The sequence below is a fragment of the Hyperolius riggenbachi genome, chromosome 8, assembly GCF_040937935.1.
Source record: "Hyperolius riggenbachi isolate aHypRig1 chromosome 8, aHypRig1.pri, whole genome shotgun sequence".
Lineage (NCBI taxonomy): Eukaryota > Metazoa > Chordata > Amphibia > Anura > Hyperoliidae > Hyperolius > Hyperolius riggenbachi.
The window spans coordinates 44,616,461-44,639,714 of NC_090653.1; the positions used below are offsets into that span (position 1 = coordinate 44,616,461).

At 45.5% G+C, this 23,254-nt stretch overlaps 1 protein-coding gene across 1 annotated transcript in view; it reads right to left on the reverse strand.

Moving 5' to 3' along the window:
• LOC137528777 (complement factor B-like) overlaps positions 1-23,254 on the reverse strand; it is a 134,084-nt gene that overhangs the window by 72,662 nt on the left and 38,168 nt on the right. Inside the window, exon 6 of the mRNA XM_068250348.1 lies at positions 15,618-15,751. Within this exon, the coding sequence (XP_068106449.1) occupies positions 15,618-15,751 (134 nt within the window). The remainder of the gene's footprint in view (positions 1-15,617; positions 15,752-23,254) is intronic.

Genomic DNA, 23,254 nt, shown 5'->3' on the forward strand with positions numbered 1-23,254 from the left:
ATTGAAATATTTTAAGGAGGTGGGATCCCTTTTACAGTACCTGCAGCTGATTCACATAGGCGCAACACTATTTGATTTGATTGCCAGATCTGCCTTCAGTCAGCGGCACCTCTAGCTACTTAATACTGAAGTTCCTCTTGCTACCTAATACTTGGGGGCACCTGTAACTATTGAGGGTACTTCTGGCTACCTAACACTAATGCTAGGTACACATGATACGTTTTTTTCAGTCGATTCTGCCGTTTGATCGATTTTCGGTTCGTTTTTTTTTTTTTTTACTCGATTCTTTTATCTTTTATTATCAATTTATATTCACTTCTATGAGAAATTGAGTGGTAAAATGATGGAGGGGAGCGCAGAGGGGAGAGCCCCGAGGTGAGGGAGAGGGGGGAAATTTCCCCTCTCCCCGGCCACGGCTTTCCCTTCATGCTGCCAACCCTCCAGCCCCCACAAAACGGCCCTGTGCGGGCCCCGGGGGGGGGGGGGGGGGCCGCTCTGAAAATCTGCAGGGGGCCTACGCCCCCGATCGGACATGATGGAAATTATCAAACGCATCTATCGAACGGAAAAATGTATCGTGTGTACCTAGCATAAGGGGCGCATGTAGCTACCTATGGTGGGAAAGGTAACTAACAGAGAAGTGACAGCTGGGTCAGCCAGCACACTTGTGGTGCGGTTCGGTGAAGGTTTGTACGTTCATGGAGGGCAAAGTCTAAGGTGCCAGGACATCTGTGCTTATAGGCTTCTGTGAGGTAAATCCGGGCCTGATCTCATCAGTTGATATAGACATAGCTGGTAACTCTTGGGCAGGGCTATGCATGAGACAAGTGGAAGGAGGAGTGGCTAAAAGTGGGTATTGCCACATTTAGCCGAAATCAAAATACCGCAAAAATTTTAGATCAATCACAAGACTCGGATACTACCCAGTTTATCTGAGCCTTGAAACTGGCTTAAAATTTCTGTGGTATTCCTATTTCCATGGTAAACCTTCAATACTACCGAGTATTTCCGAGTCTTGAGATTGGCTTAAATTTTCCGATTTTAGGCCAATCACAGGACTCGGAATTCAGAAATACTCAGTAGTGTTGGATCAATCAGAGAATGTGGTGGTTAACCGCGAAAATCGGAATACCATGGCAGTAGTATCAGAGTCTTGTGATCGGTCTAAAATTTCTGAAAATTACGTCTTATCCCAGAGTCCGCTGCGGCATGGAGGGGGAATAGTAATTCATGCTGCCGGGTTTTTTACAGAAGAAGGGTAGGATGTTTGAAGGCTTTACCCTGCGCCCAAATTTCCTAGCACCTCAATTACATGGACACGGCAAGTATCAGTTGCAGAGCACACATAGCAAATTTACCATTTGTTGATTATTTGGTCATTTTTCCTGGATTTTCAGTAAAATCGATCATTTACTGTACAGTACATTGCCCCAATTTTTCGATTTATTGCATCAAGCAGAATACTTGATTGGATTTTTCTGATCAAAAAACATTTCTAAAATTGAATTGTGTATGGCCACCTTAACCTCCCTAGCGGTAATCCCAAACTGAGAGCTCGGGCTAGCCGCCAGGAGATCTATGCAGTGTATTACGTATGAGCTTTTACTCAACTCCCGGGGGGATCCAGACGTCGGTAGCTGTTCTCCTTCCTGTCCTCCAAGGCTCTGAAACACTCTGGTGAGATCGCCGTCATTGATCTCTCCAAAGAGTTACAGCGCCACCTGGAGGAAAAATTGCAGCGCTGGAGCCCAGGGAGGTGAGTGAGAGCAGGGGATTTATTTTATTTATTTAAGTATTGATATAGCACCAACATATCACGCAGCGCTGTACAGAGAATATTGTCTTGTCACTAACTGTCCCTCAGAGGGACTCACGATCTAGTCCCTACTATAGTCATATCTATGTATCGTGTAGTGCATGTAGGGCCAATTTTTTGGGGGGAAGCCAGTTAACTTATCTGTATGTTTTTGAGATGTGGGAGGAAACTGGAGTTCCTGGAGGAAACCCACACAGACACGGGGAAAACATACAAACTCCTTGCAGTTGTTGACCTGGCTTGGATTCGACCCAGGGACCCAGCGCTGCAAGGGAGAGAGCGCTAACCACTACACCACCGTGCTGCTGGCATTCTGGCAGCACGATTATTTCCTGATTTTAGAGTCTGAAACCTTTTAAAAAGACCCTAAAATCCAGAAATAGTCATACTGCCTGGGAGGTTAAAGGACCACTATGGCGAAAATCATAAAATGTTAAATACATGTAAACACATACAAATAAGAAGCATGTTCTTCCAGAGTAACATGCACTATAAATTACTTTTCTCCTATGTTGCTGTCAATTACAATAGGCAGTAGAAATCTGACAGGTTTTGGAGGACTAGCCCATCTCCTAATGGGGGTTCTCGGGGTTTTATTACATTACAGAAGCACATAGTGAATACCAGTTGCTCCATTTAACTGTCAAAATAGCATGCAGCGAGCAGCAAGGCTGGCTAGCAACTTTGTATAAATCCTTTTGTCTTTATAAAGAATAAAGGCCATGCTGAGAATCCCCCATAAGGAGATGGACTAGTCAGTGGCGTAGCTAAGGAGTTGTGGGCCCCAATGCCATAGCTCCCAACTGTCCCTCTTTTGGAGGGACAGTCCCTCTTTGGGAGCCCTGTCCCTCTGTCCCTCTTTCCCCCTCATTTGTCCTTCTTTCAGGACTTTGTCCCTCTTTCTATGTAAATATATATATTTATCTACTAAAAATGTGTTTGATTGACTCTAAACTTTATTTCCATCCTTTAGATTGATATATTACTAATTTTAAAATGTTAATATGAAGGAAAATGAACCAGGATAGAAAGGACCAGTGTGGTTTGAATTATAAAACAACATATTTTTCTTATGAAATCTTTATGGTAAGTGTGACTAGGGGCGTGATCAGGGGTGTGACATGGGTGTGGCTTAAGTGTCCCTCTTTCTCATCTCAAAAAGTTGGGAGGTATGCCCAATGCAAGTTTTACAATGGGTCCCTGCAAGCACTCTATACATAATAATTGATACGGTGCACCAAAACCTGCCAATGGCAACTACAGTGTCAGAGGTGCAAGAAGGGGATGGGGAACAGTTTGTTAATGATTACTGCTGTTCAAAGTATCTATAGAAGTGATTATTATGAGCACATGACCAATAGAGAGCTAATACTGCAGTTGAGGGAGGGCCCTTCGGTGCCCCTCTGGCCCAAGGGCCCAATGAGGTCGCAACCTCTGCAACCCCTATTGCTATGCCCCTGGGACTAGTCCAAAACCGGTCCGCTCTGTCAGATTTTTACTACCTACTGTAGGTGGCAGCAACATTGGAGAAAAGTAATGTATTGTTCATTTGACTCTGGGAGAAATGCACTTCTTATGTGTATGTTTTTACATGTATTTTAAATTTTACTGTTTTTTGTGATAGTGGTCCTTTAAGGCTACTTGCACACCAAGACGTTGCGTTAGGTGCTACGTTAAGGTCGCATAACGTGCACCTAACACAACGTATGGTGCTGCAAGTGAGGACGGTAGAGTGAGCCGCGTCAGGCGGCTCGATTCCTATAATGTCTCCCAGAGTGGCGCTGATTGGCCAGCGGGACCACGTGATGCGGAGCGAGACCGTCCAATCACGTGGTCCCGCCGGCCAATCAGCGGCCGCCAGTGCAGTGAATATTAAGTAGCCATGTGCGCGGCTACTGTAGCTGGCTCTCGCCCCCTCCTCTCCGCCCCCACTGAGCATGTGCAAACAGTCTAACGCGGCTATAGCCGCTCCAACGCCGTAGCATGCTGCACTTTCCGGAGAACGTGCAGCGTTACATGTAATGCAACGTGGGCTGTGTGAACAGCCCACTTGTGTTACATTGCTGTGCGTTGGAGGAGCGTTACAGGCGCACTAACGTGCGCCTGTAACGTCTTAGTGTGTAAGCAGCCTAAGGCAGGATTCAGGTTTGTCAAAATAGCATGCATTTTCCCACCTCTGAATTCACATTACAACTTAGAAAAACCCAATGGAAGCCAATGAAATTACTCACACTTAAAGTGAACCCGAGGTGAAAATAAACTGATGAGATAAACAATTGCATTTATCCTCCTTCTCCTAAAAATGACTTTTTTTTAGACATCACAGGATTTTATTTTATATTTAAACAAATAGAAAATAGATTGAATGTTTTGTTGTCTCTGCTCAGTTGCAGTCTATTAAGTGTCCCTAAATAAAAAAAAAAGAACTATATTGACTTTTCTCTCTCCCTCTGCTCTCAGAAATATGTAGAAAAATGTACTGTGCCAGGAAAACTTTTATGGCTGTAATTTGCTTATCCGTGATGTTTACTATATTCCTGACAAGGTACTGACAAGACAAAAGCTGCCACTTCCATGCTTAAAAATTAACTTTTTCAGGCAGCAAAATAAAACACATAAAACAGCCTGGTTATTAACTACTTCCCGACCGCCGTATGCACAAATGGCGGCCGGGAAGTGCACCCCGCAAGGACCGCCGCATTGACAAATGGCGGCGGTCCTTGTAGGGGCATGGGCGGAGCGATCGCGTCATCAGTGACGCGATCCTCCGCCGGGAGTCGGAAGCCCGGCATTGTGCCTCTGCTCGCCGGGCACTTAGCAGCCCCGGCGAGCGGAGGGATCTCTGGGATCCACCAATCAAAAAGTATAAGGCACTTTGTTAAGTAAACAAAGTGCCTTATACATGCTTCCTCCTCGCCTCGTGGTCTCATTGTTGCAGAGACCACTAGCGAGGAGGAAGCATATTGTAAGTATCCATCACACAGCGTTTTTTTGCCACAGCAGCCCATTGATCACCCACCCCAGGCCTCATACCCCCCCTGATCACCCCAGCAGACCCCTGCCCAGCACCCTTGCACCCCTATAAAACCCCCACCCCCCCCCCCACCTGCCACTAACTAGCGACACAGTTTCTTAGTTTAGGTCCCTAACTGCCTCCTAGTCACCCCTGATCCCCCCCCCTACCTTTAGATCACCCCCAGACCCCATCCCAGACTACCCCCCTGTATACTGTATACATCTGTATACAGCTACCTTACCCTCTGATCCCCCTCTGATCCCCCTCTGATCACCTGTCTATCACCTGTCCATCACCCCTCAGCACCCCCACCCATCAGAGCAGACCCTAACTGCCCCGCGGGGGTAACCGATCACCTGCCCAGGCCCTCGATTGCCCTCATACCCCCCTTCTGATTACATCCCCTGCTCTTTGTTTACATCTGTCCTCCCCAGCAATCACTAACTGATCTTTGATCAGTAACCCCCTGTGTCTGCCTCTCATCAGATCAGGACTCAGTCTGCCCCGTGCAGGCTCCTGATCAACCCCCCACCCCCTCAAATCGCCCTCAGACCCCCCCCCTAATCACCGTCCAAGTGCATTGTATTTGACTGTGCTACGCTTGTATTTGATTGTGCTGCGCTTGTATTTGATTGTGCTGCGATTGTATTTGATTGTCCCATGATCTGCTTCGATTGTCCCGTGATTGTTTGATTGCCTGAGACCCCACTTCCCACCACACCCAACCCCCCCCTCCCCCCCACCACACCCAACCCCACCCTCCCCCCCCCACCACCTTCCGAGTGCATCAGATTTGCTTGTGCTGTGATTGGAGTCGATTGTATTTGATTGTCCCGTGATCGACTTCGATTGCCCCGTGATTGTTTGATTGCCTGAGACCCCACTTCCCGCCACACCCAATCCCACCCTCCCCCCATCACCTTCCGAGTGCATCAGATTTGATTGGGCTGTGATTGGATTCGATTGTGCTGTAATTGTATTTGATTGTCCCGTGATCGGCTTTGATTGCCCCGTGATTGTTTGATTGCCTGAGACCCCACTTCCCACCACACCCAACCCCACCCTCCCCCCCACCACCTCCAACCACCACCTTCCGAGTGCATCAGATTTGCTTGTGCTGTGATTGGAGTCGATTGTATTTGATTGTCCCGTGATCGACTTCGATTGCCCCGTGATTGTTTGATTGCCTGAGACCCCACTTCCCGCCACACCCAATCCCACCCTCCCCCCATCACCTTCCGAGTGCATCAGATTTGATTGGGCTGTGATTGGATTCGATTGTGCTGTAATTGTATTTGATTGTCCTGTGATCGGCTTCGATTGCCCCGTGATTGTTTGATTGCCTGAGACCCCACTTCCCGCCACACCCAATCCCACCCTCCCCCCATCACCTTCCGAGTGCATCAGATTTGATTGGGCTGTGATTGGATTCGATTGTGCTGTAATTGTATTTGATTGTCCCGTGATCGGCTTCGATTGCCCCGTGATTGTTTGATTGCCTGAGACCCCACTTCCCACCACACCCAACCCCACCCTCCCCCCCACCACACCCAACCCCACCCTCCCCCCCACCACCTCCAACCACCACCTTCCGAGTGCATCAGATTTGCTTGTGCTGTGATTGGAGTCGATTGTATTTGATTGTCCCGTGATCGGCTTCGATTGCCCCGTGATTGTTTGATTGCCTGAGACCCCACTTCCCACCCTCCCCCCATCACCTTTCCGAGTGCATCAGATTTGATTGTGCTGTGATTGGAGTCGATTGTGCTGTAATTGTATTTGATTGTCCCGTGATTGTTTGATTGCCTCTGAGACCCCACTTCCCACCAACCCCAATACCTCTCAAATACTCCCTTTTTGCTAGGTAGGTGCTCTTTTTTTCTGGGTAGTCTCGGAGGAAAACCCCATAAATTTAGCAATCCAAAATGGCAAGAAGGGGGCTTTCCGATGACGAGGTATACAGGTACATGGACCAGTCGGATGAGTTCTTTTGGGAAGAATCATCCGTCGAATCTTCCGGGTCCGAATTTGAACCTGTAGAAAGCAGTGGTTCCCTGACCGATAGTGATGACGAGGCTATGGTCCCGGCTAGAGCCAGGCGTACCAGACCCCAAGTCGTTAGACCGCAGGTGGCGCAGGATCCGCCTCAAGGGCAGCAGGGTGGTGCTAGCGCTGTTGATAGTTTTCTTGGTGAGGCAGGCACCAGCAGCGCAGCATCTCCTGGACTTAGTGCCAGTGCTTCCGTAGACCCTGGCGAAGTGGTGAGCGTCAGTATGGAAGTTGAAACTGGTACGGTGGCAAGTGCAGTAGTACCCCCGTCGCAGCCACCAAGAAGAAGACGGGCCCGTAGTACCCATAGACTCCCAGAGGTGCTGGCACAACCAGATTGGCAATCCCCTGATTCCGCCGCACCCGTAGTGCCCCCTTTCACCGCCCAGTCTGGAGTCCAGGTGGCGACAGCTCATCTAGGAACGGCCCTAGACTTTTTGCAGCTGTTCATCACCCAGGTTCTCTTGGACTTAATTGTGGTTGAGACCAACCGTAAAGCCACACAATTCATCACCGAGCACCCGGAGAGCATGTATGCCCAGCCTTTCGGGTGGAAACCAGTCCAAGTTTCCGACATTAAAATCTTTTTGGCCCTTATCCTTCACTTGGGACTAATGAAACAAAATGTATTGCGGTCGTATTGGTCTACGAACCCAGTACATCATGTTCCCTTGTACCCTGCTGCCATGTCCAGGACACGATTTGAGTCCATCCTGCGCTTCCTGCACTTCAACGACGACGAAACCTGTCTTGAAAGGGGAGACCCTGCTTATGACCGGCTCCACAAAATTCGGCCCCTCATAGACCACCTGTCCTCAACATTTGCAGATGCTTATATCCCTGAACAGAACATCTGCGTAGACGAGTCCCTCTTACGCTTTACCGGGCGCCTTGGCATCAAACAGTACATCCCAAGCAAGCGTGCCCGGTATGGGGTGAAACTGTATAAGCTCTGTGAAAGGGCCACAGGCTATACATGTCGTTTTAGGGTCTATGAGGGAAAAGACTCAAAATTGGAGCCGGTCGGATGCCCTGACTACCTGGGGAGCAGTGGAAAGGTTGTGTGGGACTTGGTGTCACCCTTGTTCCAGAAGGGGTACCATCTTTTTGTGGACAATTATTACACAAGTGTGGCCCTCTTTCAGCACTTAAAGTTAGAAGGAATCCGATGCTGTGGCACTGCGCGGCCTAGTCGCCAGGGCTTCCCCCAACGGCTCATTACCACCAGACTTGAACGGGGGCAGAGGGCTGCCTTGCGTACTGAAGACCTGCTCGCGGTGAAATGGAGGGACAAGAGGGACGTTTACTTTCTGTCCACCATTCACACAGACACGACAGTCCAAATTACACGGGCAACTAAGGTCATTGAAAAGCCCCTTGTCGTCCACGAATATAATGTCAACATGGGAGGGGTGGACTTCAATGACCAGAGGTTAGCGCCCTATTTAATGACCCGGAAAACAAGACGCTGGTATAAGAAAGTGTCTTTTTATCTGATTCAATTGGCAGTTTACAACAGCTTTGTTCTCTACAGTAAGGCTGGGAGAACTGGATCTTTCCTCCAATTTCAGGAACAGATCATTCTGGACATCCTGTATCCAGGAGGTGCCAGGCCCCCCCCCAGATGCAACTAGCCGACTGCATGGTAGGCATTACGCCTATCAGATTCCGTGTGCCCCAGGTCAACGCATCCGAAGAAAACGTTGTCGTGTCTGCAGCAGGACTGGAAGAAGGAATGACACCAGTTTTTATTGTCCCCGCTGTCCTGACCAGCCTGGCCTATGCGTAGGGCCGTGTTTTGAGAGGTACCACGAGCAGGTACACTATTAGAACCTAGGGAACTCCAGACACAGGAGTAGGCACACACTCAGTGGTCTTTTGCACATTGTCGCAGGGAGAGGAGAGGTAAGCTTGAAGACCAAACGGGTAAGCATAAAAGTGGGAAGAAGGATCGGTTTCCATGCTTGATATTGCTGATCTGTCCTGGATTGGCGATATAAGACGGCATGTTTGAATTTCCCTTGAGTGTGGACACCCCCGGTTTATATGTGATTTGGGCCGATGATGATGCTTTAATGCCACACAGAGTCATCTCTATTGGCAGGCATATTGCTGTATCCTACAGGCATAATGCTGTATACTAAAGTTCTGAGGCCCAGTCACATAAGTTGGTGGCTCACCCTGAGTGCAGGGTGGCACGGGGGGAAACAGTAAATTCGGGCGCCTGAGGCTAGTGGACAAATCGGGCGCCGCCATTCACTTCTATAATAAATATCGTTTAATGGGCGCCCGGTAGGAAAAAAGGGCGCCGGAGAAAACTAACGTTTTAAAAGCGGCGCCCGGAGACTTAATGTTTTATTACTGTTTCTCATGATTACACATTATTTAATGATTTATACATTTTTAAATATTATTTTTAAACGAAAACCAGTACAATATTTTTTCCAAACATTATTTTTAAACGAAAAACATTACTTTTTTTTTTAAACATTATTTTTAAACGAAAAAAATAACAGGGGGGTCTTAGGTTTAGGCACCAACAGGGGGGTCTTAGGTTTAGGCACCAACAGGGGGGTCTTAGGTTTAGGCACCAAAAGGGGGGTCTTAGGTTTAGGCACCAACAGGGGGGTCTAGGGGTTAGGGGTAGGTACAGGGAGGGTTACTTAGGCACCAACAGGGGGGGTCTTAGGTTTAGGCATCAACAGGGGGGTCTAGGGGTTAGGGGTAGGTACAGGGAGGGTTACTTAGTAATTTTTTTTTTAAACGTTATTATGCGTTTCATTATTTAAACGAAAGATTAACGTTTTTACAATTGCCGATTTAATACACATTATTTAATGATTTATAACGTTTAAAAACATTACTTTTAAACGAAATACATTTTTAAACGTAATCCATGTTTATCGTTAAAAACCCGGCGCCCTTTTTTCCCATCGCCCCTTTTCAGGGGAGGACTGGGACCTTTTGGCCTGGGGGGAAAACACAAACTAGAGGCCCGTTTTCACGGCAGCCCCAGCCCAAATGACATCACACACGTGCCCCACGTGCTATATGTCGGTAGTCACGTGGGAAATACAGCAAGGACACTCGAGGGACAGCGTGACAGGTAAAGTATGAATGCACTGGCTCCGGGGGGCACATAATACATTTTGAGTTACAACGGTTAGGGTTTCTATCACTTACACAAGTCCTGCAAGCAGCCCTTCTGGAGTCTAGGGACTGTCGAAAACTTTTCAACCTAGACAATATCTTATGTAGCTGTGCACATGCAGTTAACAATGGTGAGAGACCAGACAGATTTTTTTTCCCACGGACCCTGCAGGCAAGTCTCTGCTCTGTATCATGCTGTGTATACTTACTAGCTTGCCCGTCCTGCAATTGCTCTGTAATTGGGCATTTATTTCCCTCATTCAGCCTTGTGTTTCACATTGCCTTATACAAAAACCTGAATTCACCAGGCACAGTGCCAGCCCTAAATCACTAAATGAGAGGCAGCCTGGGGGGAAATCTCCCCCCGTCCCCCCTGGCCAGTCCTCCCCTGCCCCTTTTTAACGTACGCGGCACGGGGTGTCTCTCTCCTGAGGTTATCACTGCCATTGATGTGGAGGAAGATCTGCCATTGATGGGGAGCAAGGTATGTTTGCCGTTCATTTTTCCTTTCAGCCCAGAGTGCATTACTTGTATACCCAATATAAGGAGTATAGCAGAAACTCCTAATACTGGCCATACATGTAATGATTGCAGAGACCCTAAAATGCCAGGACAGACTCCACAAATGACCCCATTTTGGAAAGAGGACACCCTAAAGTATTATGTGAGGTGCACGGTGAGTTCATAAAAGATTTTAGTTTTTGTCACAAGTTAGCAGAATTTTTTTTTTTTTTTTTTTTTTTAACAAAGTGTCATTTTCCGTTAACTTGTGACAAAAAATAAAATTTTCAATGACCTCACCATTACCCTCATGGAATACCTTGTTGTGTATTCTTTCCAAAATGGGGTCATTTGTGGGGTTTGTTAACTGTCCTGGCAAGTGGGCGGGGTGCTAAATTGTGAGCACCCCTGTAAAGCCTAAAGGTACTCATTGGACTCTGGGCCCCTTAGAGCAGTTAGGGTGCAAAAAAGTGCCACACATGTGGTATTGCCGTACTCAGGAGAAGTAGTACAATGTGTTTTGGGGTGTATTTTTACACATACCCATGCTCAGTATGAGACAAAAAGCTCTCAATGAAGCATCAACAGTAAGACATCAATCTCCACTCCACTGTGTTGTAAAAGTAATCAGAGCCATAAGGTCATTAGCCTGTGTGATAAGAATCTAGGAATCCTTTCAGAGTGATTGCTGAAAAGGGAAAGTCTACAACTTTTTTTCAAAATGTGACTCCTTTGTTTGTAAGGTTGCACATGAAGTCATTGGAACTTTGCAGCAGTGAGAGACAGATGTTTTTTACGAACCCTAAGGAGCAGGGACACTGTACAAATTCCAAAGTGTGCATGAGTCCTTATCTTCGTTGTGAACACATACAGTCAATATAACAATGGTGCGAGAGCAGAATACGGTTTTTCTCTCCATGCCCTTAGCTGTCAGTCTCTCAAACTTTTCCCCCCACGGGCCCCCTGTGGCTTCTGGGCCCTCCTGCGGAGGCATCCATTGCAGGGTCTATTTTTACGCCCCTGCCCTCTATTATACGCAGAGTGAGCTGTAGTGCCGACTCCCCTTTTTTCTATCTTTTGTCTCACCATTTGCCAAATACAGTTGCATTGCGGAGCCATTAGTGTGCCGTCTCCGTTCTTTGTTCATATACAGTGTATTGCAGGAGTGGCGTACCTGCTGGAGCCTGGCCCCGGTGAACTGGTCCTGAAAGAAGAGGCCAGTGTGTTGGAGTAAGTGTGATCCTGTTTCGAGAATAGAAGCATTTGAGAACACCGGACGTGACGCCTTTGAGATGCGGCGGTATTAACCGGTGGTCAAAGACCATCTCATGTTTGCATCTGAGTACAGCAACTGCCACCGGTCCACCACCCCTACCGAGCGCCAGTAAGCACCTGGCCAGTGGACAGGAGCCGCTGACAAGCAGTTAATTTACCGCCTGTGACGAATTGCGGAGAATCCGCCGCACCTTCTGACAGTAGGAGAAGGGTCAGCTGATCGAGGCGGTCAGCTGATCCCAGCTCAGCACTTGATTGGTTGATTGGTTGATGGGAGCTGGGCGGCGCTGGGGAGCGCTTCACTATATATATATCTCTTGCTCTTCAGTTGCTGGTTGTCTGGCGTTGCGAATGCCTATGTGTTAGCACTCAGACCTAGTCAGATCTTTCAGTGTGGTGGAACCAGGTGGACCTGGGAATCCACACTTAGCCAGTTTACTGTGTATTATCTGTGTTATTCATTAGACCAGTTCCAGGGTGTAGAGACCACGGACCTCACACCCCAGACTAGGAATACTGTGTATCATCTGTGTTATTCATTAGACCAGTTCCAGGGTGTAGAGACCACGGATCTCACACCCCAGACTAGGAATACTGTGTATTATCTGGTAGTAGAACAAAAATACCTGCATAGTGTATTTTGCACAAAATACCCACAAAAACACACATTGTGTCTGGAAATTTGCGTTTGAAAAAACATACAAGTTTTCTCACTGACAAGTGCAAACTACAGGTTACACCGGTTTTAATTAGTGATGAGCACAAATTTTGCATAATCATAATTTTGCATGGTAATTCGCAATTACTATACGAAATCATAATTTGAAATTTCGGGTAAAATCGTGATTAATTTCATTTGTAAACATAATCAGGAGCCGTAATTACGCAATTTCATGTAATTTGGAGAAAATAGTTGGAACAAGACAAAAAAAAAATTTTTTCAAAAAGACCTTGAAGTTTTCGAGAAAAAAATTATTTCTAAACTGTCATTTTTGGGAATTTAAGAATCCTTTTCCTTTGCATTTTTAAAATCAATTTTCTCAAAAACTACAAGGTCTTTTTGAAAAAAAAAAAAAAAGGTCTTATTCCTACCTTTCCCCTTAACATACATAGCCATTTTGGGGGCTTTTCTATTGACTGCTAAAGTCAGCACAAAATGACCAAAAAATTACGTGGAATTATGAATGGATTACACAAAATCAGTTGAATGTCCAAATTGTAATTTTGTATGGCTGTAACTGCAAAAATATTGCAATATTTTGCACAATTGTAATTAGCATATTACGATCATCACTAGTTTTAATTTTTTTAATTTTTTTTTCCAATGAATACATTTAGAATTGTTTTTACTCCCTTGATTATATTGTTTGAAAGTCATACATATACAGTCATAGTCATATCATACACCAAATTAAAAATCAATTTTTTTCTTTACAATCGACCATAATCATGATTTGGTTGTATCATGTATAGCCAACCATAGCAATAGCCCCACCACCACCTCCTGCCAAATTTCTATACCCCTTCCACATTATTCTAAACAAATTGTTTTTTAAAGGAAACCAGAGATGAATGCATTGGCACAAAATAAACATATCCCCTGATAGATTTTACAAAATAAACACTATACCTGGTATTTTCGCCGCTCTGGTGTGCTGTTTTTTGTGGGTTTTTTTTTACTAAAACTCCATGCAAAACACAGTTAATCAGAAAAGCATATTACTTAGTGGACTGTTTGCAAATTGAAATCAACATTTCTAAAAAACCTCTTATGACTAACAAATATGGATTTAAAAAAAACAAACATTTTTCAATATACCCTTACATTAGCAGCTCCTCTTATCTCATCACAGCTCTCTGTGATGCTGCAGGTATACAGAACAGGAAAGCAGAGCCAGAAGGGGGCAGGCTTGGGCTTGAAAAGACATCAGAGAAGACAGACTCCACTATAATGATTCCTGAGCAAAGCCAGACTGAATGCTCATTTGGGATTTTATCAGGGCTGATTAGAAGCAGGCTGAGCAGTGAAGAATGAAACAGAGAGCAGGGTAGGTGTTTGCTCTAATGTTCCCAGTGATCTGTGGCGTAGCTATGAAGCTGTGGGCCCCATTGCAAGTTTTACATTGGGGCACCCCAAGCACTATATCCGTAGCAATTGATACGGCACACCAAAACTAATCAATGACAGCCACAGTGTCAGAAGTGCAAGAAGGGGATAGAAAACCGTGTATTAATGATCCCTACTATTCAAAGCATCTATAGAAGTGAATATTATCAGCACAGCACCAATAAAGAGCTAATACTGTGTTTAATGGGTGGACCTCTTGGGGCCCCTCTAGCCCAAGGGCCCCAATGCGGTTGCAACCTCTGCACCCCCTATTGCTACGCCACTGCCAGTGATATATATGGTGAAATACATAAGGGTGCTTCTTCTCTGGTTCACTTTGAGCTCAAGATTTCATACTGTGAGGAAACGCGGAAAAGCCGCCGCGTGTACTGCCGGCAAGGCGGCTGATTCCACGTCCAGCATGGCGGTTTGTCCGCAGCAGCTTGCGTCTGGTTGTGCTGGGTCTGTTAGTTCACACAGGCTGAGGAATACGCGCGCGCTGAGAGGCAGAACCTTTATGGCAAGCAAGGAGGGATCAGCTGACCAGGTTGGTCAGCTGACCTCAAGGCAAGTGACTATTGGTTGATCGCTGATGGGCGGCGCCGGAGAGCGCTGCTCTATATTTAGTCACTTCTGGCCAGTCTCAGGTTGTCTGCCGTTGCGAACACTTACGTGGAAGCACTCAGACCGTAGTCAGATCCAACAGTGTGTTAGAACCAGGAGGACCTGGGAATTCACACTGAGCCAGATGACTTCTGTGTATCATTCTGTTATACTTCAGACTAGTTCCAGGGTGTCGAGACCACGGACCTCACACCCAAGATTAGGAACTCTGTGTCATCATTCTGTTATACTTCAGACTAGTTCCAGGGTGTCGAGACCACGGACCTCACACCCAAGATTAGGAACTGTGTGTTATCATTCTGTTATACTTCAGACTAGTTCCAGGGTGTCGAGACCACGGACCTCACACCCAAGATTAGGAACTGTGTGTTATCATTCTGTTATACTTCAGACTAGTTCCAGGGTGTCGAGACCACGGACCTCACACCCAAATCTAGGGATACTCTTTACCATCATATTATATTCCAGACTAGTTCCCGGGTGTAGAGACCACGGACCTAATACCCAAGACTAGGCCTTGTTCATATCTGTTATGACCTTTTGCATTCCTGACTATCCCTCTGCTTTCTGATTCGGTACCTACGTATATCTGATTACCTGTTGCCAGACCCTGCCTGCCTTGGATACCGATTCAGTCTTCTGTCTTTGTACTTTATCTGTCTGTGTGTTGCCGACCTGGCTTGCCCGACCTCGAGAGCTATCTCTCCCTTTAAGAGATAGTCTCCAGACCTGCTAGCGGCATCCACCTTCAGGTGTCACTTGCTCACAGGTCCTTCCTACCCGCACCCTGGGACTCCGCCCACTGGGAGGTCTCAGGCTGCTGGAAGGTTGTTATACTTCCCTAAAAGCAGTATCGCCTGTACTGCCAGAAACCACCTGCTCCTCGGGTGGTCTTACTCAAAGTCATTACTGTTGCACCAAACACTCACACTATAAAGGTGTCCAGAGGTTAGTTATACTTGGATTATCGGTGATTCTGCAGATCATCAATAATCAGGTATAATCTGTATTCTTGGTGATACTGCAGATCGCCAATAATCAGATTATCTCTGTGTGCTGACACCGATCGTTACACATACCTTCTCAATTAACACTTCAATGGCTTGCTTTGCAGTATTGAAATTTTCTTCTCCAACACTTTGCGAGGCATCCAGGATGATGAAGATATTCATGGGGCCGCCTTTTATTATTCTCAGTCGACGATCATCTTTTTCTATCAATAGAATATGATGAAAATGATATAGAGACTTAAAAAGACACAGTGGACCTTATTCAATTAACTTTTTCTCCCGAGGTTTCTCCTAGAAGATAACATTTCATCCTTTCTTTAAACCAACTTTTCGGTACATGACAAATGAAAAAATACCAACAGCTAGATGAAAAAGTACTATCAAAATTATTAGTATTTTCTTGCTTGCTGGTGGCTTAAAATTCATTTTTAAAACAGTTGAAAAAGTTAATTGAATAGGGGCCAGTATTGAAGCAGGAGATTTTTGCGCCTGCTGCTAATGGAGGATTTGGGTGCTGCCATAGGCAGTAATGCAAATATCGGCTATTGGGTGCCAAAAGCAGAAATTTGGGCGCCCAATAAATATCTTTTTGAAAATTAGTACCTTATAATGTTTTGACAATTATCATTTTGAAATTTATTGTTTTGAAAATTATAAGGTTAGGAAGGGGGTTTTAAGGTTAGGCATCAGGAAGGGGGTTTGGGGTCATGAGTCAGGAAGGGGTGTTTAAGGGGCAGGCGTCAGGTAGGGGGGGTTTTAGGATTAGGTGTCAGGAGTGGGGGTTTTAGGCGCGCATCAAAAAAGGGCGCCGTGAAAAAAAGGGCCCGGATGGATAACGAAAATGGCGCCTGTGGATAACAAAATCTGATAACAATAAACATCGTTGTCAAACTTGGTTAACGATAAACACTGTTGTTAAAGCATACAGAAAATAATAACGGAAAGATATTAACGTTAAAAATCATAATACGTAATTCAACAATACTGTTTAAACCAACTCTACTCTCACACAGAACCCTCCCCTGGTGCTGCCTAAATGTAACCACTCCCCTGGTGGCACCTAACCCTAACCACTCCCCCCCGATGGTGCCCAACCCTAACCACCCCCCTGGTGGTGCCTAACCATAACCACTCCCCCTGGTGTTGCCTAACCCTAACCACTCCATCTGCAGAAAAACCCTTTTTCACATAGAAACGATAATATTTTTGATAATGTAAAATCTGTACATACAAACAAAATAAAATGATAAAAACTATAATGTTGCAAGCTTCTAAAACGATAACATACTTCAAAAACTTTAATGTTCTAATGTTGTTAACGATATTTATCATGGCACCCTTTTTTCTGCTTTAATTGCATTAAAGTCTATGGCAGCACCCTTTTTGTCCACCCTCAGCCGGTGCTCTTTTTTTCTGCTACCGGGTTTTAGGGTTAGGTATGAGGTAGGGAGTTTTAGGATCAGGTAGGGAGGTTTTAGGGTCAGGTATCAGGTTGGGGGGGTTTAGGGTCAGGCGTCAGGAAAGGGGGGTTTCAGGGTTAGGCATCAGGAAGGGAGGTTTTAGGGTCAGGCGTCAGGAAGGGAGGGGGGTTTAGGATCAGGTGTCAGGAAGGGGAGTTTTAGAGTCAGGCATCAGAAAGGGGAGTTTTAGGGTTAGGCGTCAGGAAGGGGGATTTTAAGGTTAGGGATTGTATAATATTTTGTTCATTTTCATTTGGCACCCAATTCACAAAGGCATTTATCATTTAGACTTATATCACATTCACCCGGTGCCCATTTTTCCTCGCGTCCTTATTTCCTTTGCACGTGCCAGTATATTCAGGAAATGTACAGATTGACCCAGCTTTCACAGGCCTTTAGGGTAAACAGTTTTCAGAGCTTTGTAGGCTAGAGCTTGATTACAAAGATGGACTTCATACAATAATAATAATTCCTGTATTTGTATAGCGCTTTTGTCCTGTCAGACTCAAAGCACTTGTGACAGCCTAGCAGAGAGCATTCGGTAGGCAGTGTTAGGGAGTCTCGCCCAAGAACTCCTTACCAAATAGATGCTGGCTTACTGAAATAGAAAGAGCCAAGATTTTAACCCAGGTCTCCTTATGTCAAAGCCCTTACCCATTACACTATCCAGCCGTTATCAACAGTCAGCGCTGCAAGGACAAATGTGTGTTCCTAGATCTCTGTCAAAATAAGTTCCGGGACCACCTGAGGAGGGTATTCTTTTCTATGTGTTCATTTATTTCAATTTTTGAGGTAAGGAACACACTTGACAGTTTGCGTACGCGTTTTCTGCACAGAAAAACTGAGAACTCATGTTAATCAATGTGCTAGTTCACACTTTTACTGTGTTGTTCGCGTGCAGAAGAAAAACTGACATTCTGCATGATGACTCTGCACATTTTGTCAGTTTTCTGCCTCAATTACATCAGCTGCTGTAAAAAAACGTGCGCGTTTTCCTGCATGAGAACACACTTGGTGTGTAGAAAAAGTATGCAGAAAAACGCGCGCGGAAAAATGAAAGTCAAGTGTGTTCCCTGCCTGAAGGGCATTTTTATTGTGCAAAGCTAGCTGTAAACAGGCCAATTATGGATAGAGGGTGTCGTTTCTCCGCTAGAAGGGCCCGGACTTTAGGGTCCATACTTTCGCCCAGTCTTTTTCGGTCTCCTAACATTTCTCGCACTCCGACGTGGCTAGCCACAGTGGGTTCATACCCCTGTGGTTTCTCTACATGTAATTATTGTCAGTGTAACAAGAGAGGCAATTCAATATTCTCCTATGCATACAATAAGAATTTTCCCATCAAACAATATGTAAATTGCAATACGAAATGTACTATTTATGTTATATCTTGCATTTCTTGTTGTCTACAATATGTGGGGTGCACTACTCGCCACTTGAGAGCGCGTATAGCGGAGCACTATTGTGGTACAAATTGGAACACTTTTCGTAAATCCGCTGTATCCAAACACTTTGAAACTGTGCACAGGGGGGATTTATCTGCTTTTAGGTTTCAGGGGGTGGAGCGGGTGGTTTGTCCAATCAGAGGCTGCGATATCCAAAGACTGTTGCTAAAACGTGAAGCCTTTTGGATTCATCGATTGGGTACTCGCACACTACAGGGTTTAAACAAAAAAGTGGGATTTAAGCTTGGTTTACACATATTGACAGCACATGCACTTCTTCTTAATTGCATAAGGAGTTATGTCTGTTCATTATATTGTATTTGTGCTGCTTTTGTTCTCTTCTTTCTTGTCCATATATTTATATTGTTAATTCAGTGGTTACTTTTTATACATCTCTTTCAATGTTATTATAGCAATGCTTTTGTACAAGTGTTTTCTGAGAGTGTATGTTCCTTTAAGGAGTAGTTTGTGTGTTCCCGGGGGTGGAGTTTTTCCTCCCTGGCTCCATATAAATTCCTCCTTATACAGGTTCACTTTTAACTACGATTAAGGGCAGATGGTAAGCCCGATACGCGTGAGTTGATCCTGTGATTTTATTGCACTGTCTGTGGATTTTTCAAATAAATATATTAGCCTTTTTCTACTTCAATCTGGTCTGGTGCGGATCCCTTTTTTGTTCATATGGCCTGATATGCCAAGCCAATGGATCTCTATGCATTTGGAATTCGATCACAAGAATGAGGGTTGATATGACTAAAGAATGGTAAAACGTGCATGCATGCACATACATTTTGCTGTTTTTTAGATGTTGACATAAACCAGTATACATTTAGTAGCAACTTAGAACTTGCCTGTTCCTTTTTTATTTTTATTTTATTTTTTCCTAATTGAAAGCTGTGCTTTATCTGGGCTGTCAGAGACATTGAACTGTTGTATTTGGCTGTAAAAACAATCCTGAAAAAAGGATACTGCAAAAGGTCATTATTTCTCTGTTTGGGTGCTTCATCATCCAGACTTTTACGTCACAATGACATGGGTCAGGGTTTTGGGTTTTTTTTAACATGATTTTTTTTATTGAATTTCAACCACCAAAAAAAAAATAATACAAAGCATCAGAGGTCATTATTACATATGTATCCCCGACAAATATTCATAACAACGTATGGCCCATATGCAATTAACTTTTTCTCCTGAGTTTTCTCTTAGGAGTTAATTTTTCAACTTGTTGTTTAAAATAAATGTTCAACACTTTACAACTGAAATAGTTGCAAAAATTTGCATATGGGCCCTAGTATCGAAAAACTATAAGAGAACCCTGAGCAGTCGTGGTATTTGGTCTTCAAATATTGGGTGGACATCCCATGGTAATAATACCGCATTAGTATGTTGGTAGATTATTTTTTCCAATCTACCAGTTAAATAGTAAACTTAAAACAACAAGAATATACTAATATGACTATTGGACTATTATTCTCGCTTCTCTCGATGCACTTGGTCATTCACTCTCGATTCACTTGGTCAATCGCAGATAATTGAGTGACTGTATGTCAAGGTTAGAAAAAGTGTGCAGCGCCAACAACTTAATTTTTTACATTGCAGGGTTCCCAAATTTGACACAATTGGCCACTGGGTGACTGGGATTAATATTCAGAAATGTGGGTGGAGCTTAAAACAGCCAATCAAAATTCACCTATTGATTTTCAAGGGGAATATTTACATTGCTACCATTCTGACACTGTTAATGGCAGAGGCCTCAAACCTGATACAGTTAGTTATTGGGTGACTGGGGTCCAAATTCACTAAAGAGGTGGAGCCACAAACAGCCAATCAGATTTTTTAGATTTATTTCAGCCATTCTGTTATTGGCAGGGTTCTCAAACTTGGCACAGTTGGCCACTGGGACTAATATTCAGGAAAGTGGATGGAGCCTACAGCAGCCAATCAAAATTCACCTTTTGATTTTCAAGGGGAATAATTACATAGCTGCCATTCATACACTCTTAACCACTTGCCGACCGCACGCTTATACCGTGCGTCGGCAAAGTGGCAGCTGCAGGACCAGCGACGCAGTACTGCGTCGCCAGCTGCAGCTTAATTAATCAAGAAGCAGCCGCTCGCGCGAGCGGCTGCTTCTTGTCAAATCACGGCGGGGGGCTCCGTGAATAGCCTGCGGGCCGCCGATGGCGGCTCGCAGGCTAGATGTAAACACAAGCGGAAATAATCCGCTTTGTTTACATTTGTACGGCGCTGCTGCGCAGCAGCGCCGTAAGGCAGATCGGCGATCCCCGGCCAATCAGCGGCCGGGGATCGCCGCCATGTGACAGAAGACAGCCTGTCACTGGCTGCACAGGACGGATAGCGTCCTGTGCAGCCCAGATCTCCGGGGGGAGCAGGTAGGAGAGGGAGGGGGGAGAATGTCGCCGCGGGGGGGGCTTTGAGGTGCCCCCCCCGCAACATGCCTGCAGGTAGGAGCGATCAGACCCCCCCTGCACATCATCCCCCTAGTGGGGAAAAAAGGGGGGCGATCTGATCGCTCTGTGTGGCCGCGGATCTGTGCTGGGGGCTGCAGAGCCCACCCAGCACAGATCCAAACAAACAGCGCTGGTCCTTAAGGGGGGGTAAAGGGTGGGTCCTCAAGTGGTTAATGGCAGAGGCCTCAAATCTGGTACAGTCAGTCGCTGGGAGACTGGGGTTTAAAGGAATACTGTAGGGGGGTCGGGAGAAAATGAGTTGAACTTACCCGTGGCTTGTAATGGTCCCCCGCAGACATCCTGTGCCCGCGCAGCCACTCACCGATGCTCCGGCCCCACCTCTGGCTCACTTCTGGAATTTCCGACTTTATAGTCAGAAAACCCCTGCGCCTGCGTTGCCGTGTCCTCGCTTCCCCTGATGTCACCAGGAGCGTACTACGCAGGCACAGACCATACTGGGCTTGTGCTAAAGTCAGAAATTACAGAAGTGAACCGGAGGCGGGGCCGGAGCATCGGCGAGTGGCTGCGCAGGCACAGGTTGTCTGCGGGGGACCATTAGAAGCCCCAGGTAAGTTCAACTCATTTTCCCCCGACCCCCCTACAGTATCCCTTTAAATTCTGAAAAGGGAGCAAGCCAAAAACAGCTAATCAGATTTGTTTAATTTCAATGGTAAAATGCAACTTATTGATGCCAAAGACCCCACAGCTCATAAACTTGGTCATTGAGTGACTGTATGTCAAGGTTAAAAATAGTAGGCAGAGCCAAAAACAACTAACTTTTTACATGGGAAAGTATAAATTGCAGCTATTCTTACACTGTTAATGGCAGGGTTCTCAAACTTGACACAGTTGGTCACTGGGGGACTGGGATTAATATTCGGAAAAGTAGGTGGAGCCTACAAGAGCCAATCAAAATTCACCTATTGATTTTCAAGGGGAATATTTACATTGCTACCATTCTGACACTGTTAATGGCAGAGGCCTCAAACCTGATACAGTTAGTTATTGGGTGACTGGGGTCCAAATTCACTAAAGAGGTGGAGCCACAAACAGCCAATCAGATTTTTTAGATTTATTTCAGCCATTCTGTTATTGGCAGGGTTCTCAAACTTGGCACAGTTGGCCACTGGGACTAATATTCAGGAAAGTGGATGGAGCCTACAGCAGCCAATCAAAATTCACCTTTTGATTTTCAAGGGGAATAATTACATAGCTGCCATTCATACACTCTTAATGGCAGAGGCCTCAAATCTGGTACAGTCAGTCGCTGGGAGACTGGGGTTTAAAGGAATACTGTAGGGGGGTCGGGAGAAAATGAGTTGAACTTACCCGTGGCTTGTAATGGTCCCCCGCAGACATCCTGTGCCCGCGCAGCCACTCACCGATGCTCCGGCCCCACCTCTGGCTCACTTCTGGAATTTCCGACTTTATAGTCAGAAAACCCCTGCGCCTGCGTTGCCGTGTCCTCGCTTCCCCTGATGTCACCAGGAGCGTACTACGCAGGCACAGACCATACTGGGCTTGTGCTAAAGTCAGAAATTACAGAAGTGAACCGGAGGCGGGGCCGGAGCATCGGCGAGTGGCTGCGCAGGCACAGGTTGTCTGCGGGGGACCATTAGAAGCCCCAGGTAAGTTCAACTCATTTTCCCCCGACCCCCCTACAGTATCCCTTTAAATTCTGAAAAGGGAGCAAGCCAAAAACAGCTAATCAGATTTGTTTAATTTCAATGGTAAAATGCAACTTATTGATGCCAAAGACCCCACAGCTCATAAACTTGGTCATTGAGTGACTGTATGTCAAGGTTAAAAATAGTAGGCAGAGCCAAAAACAACTAACTTTTTACATGGGAAAGTATAAATTGCAGCTATTCTTACACTGTTAATGGCAGGGTTCTCAAACTTGACACAGTTGGTCACTGGGGGACTAGGATTAATATTCGGAAAAGTAGGTGGAGCCTACAAGAGCCAATCAAAATTCACCTATTGATTTTCAAGGGGAATATTGAAACTGCTGTCATTCTTACACTGTTAATGGCAGAGGTCTCAAACCTGCTACAATCGGTCATCAAGTGACTGAGGTTCAAAAAGCCGCAAAAAGCCAATCAGATTTGCTTTTCTGGATAAACTGCTTCCATTCACACAATTTTGATGCCAGGAACCCAAAAGCTCACAAACTTGGTCATTGAGTAGTGACTGTGTGTCAAGGTTACAAAAACAGATTTTTCTGGGAAATTGTAAACTGCAGCCCTTCTTCACTGTTAATGGCAGGGTTCTCAAACTTTGCACAACTGGTTACTGGGTGACTGGGATTAATATTCAGAAAAGTGGGTGGA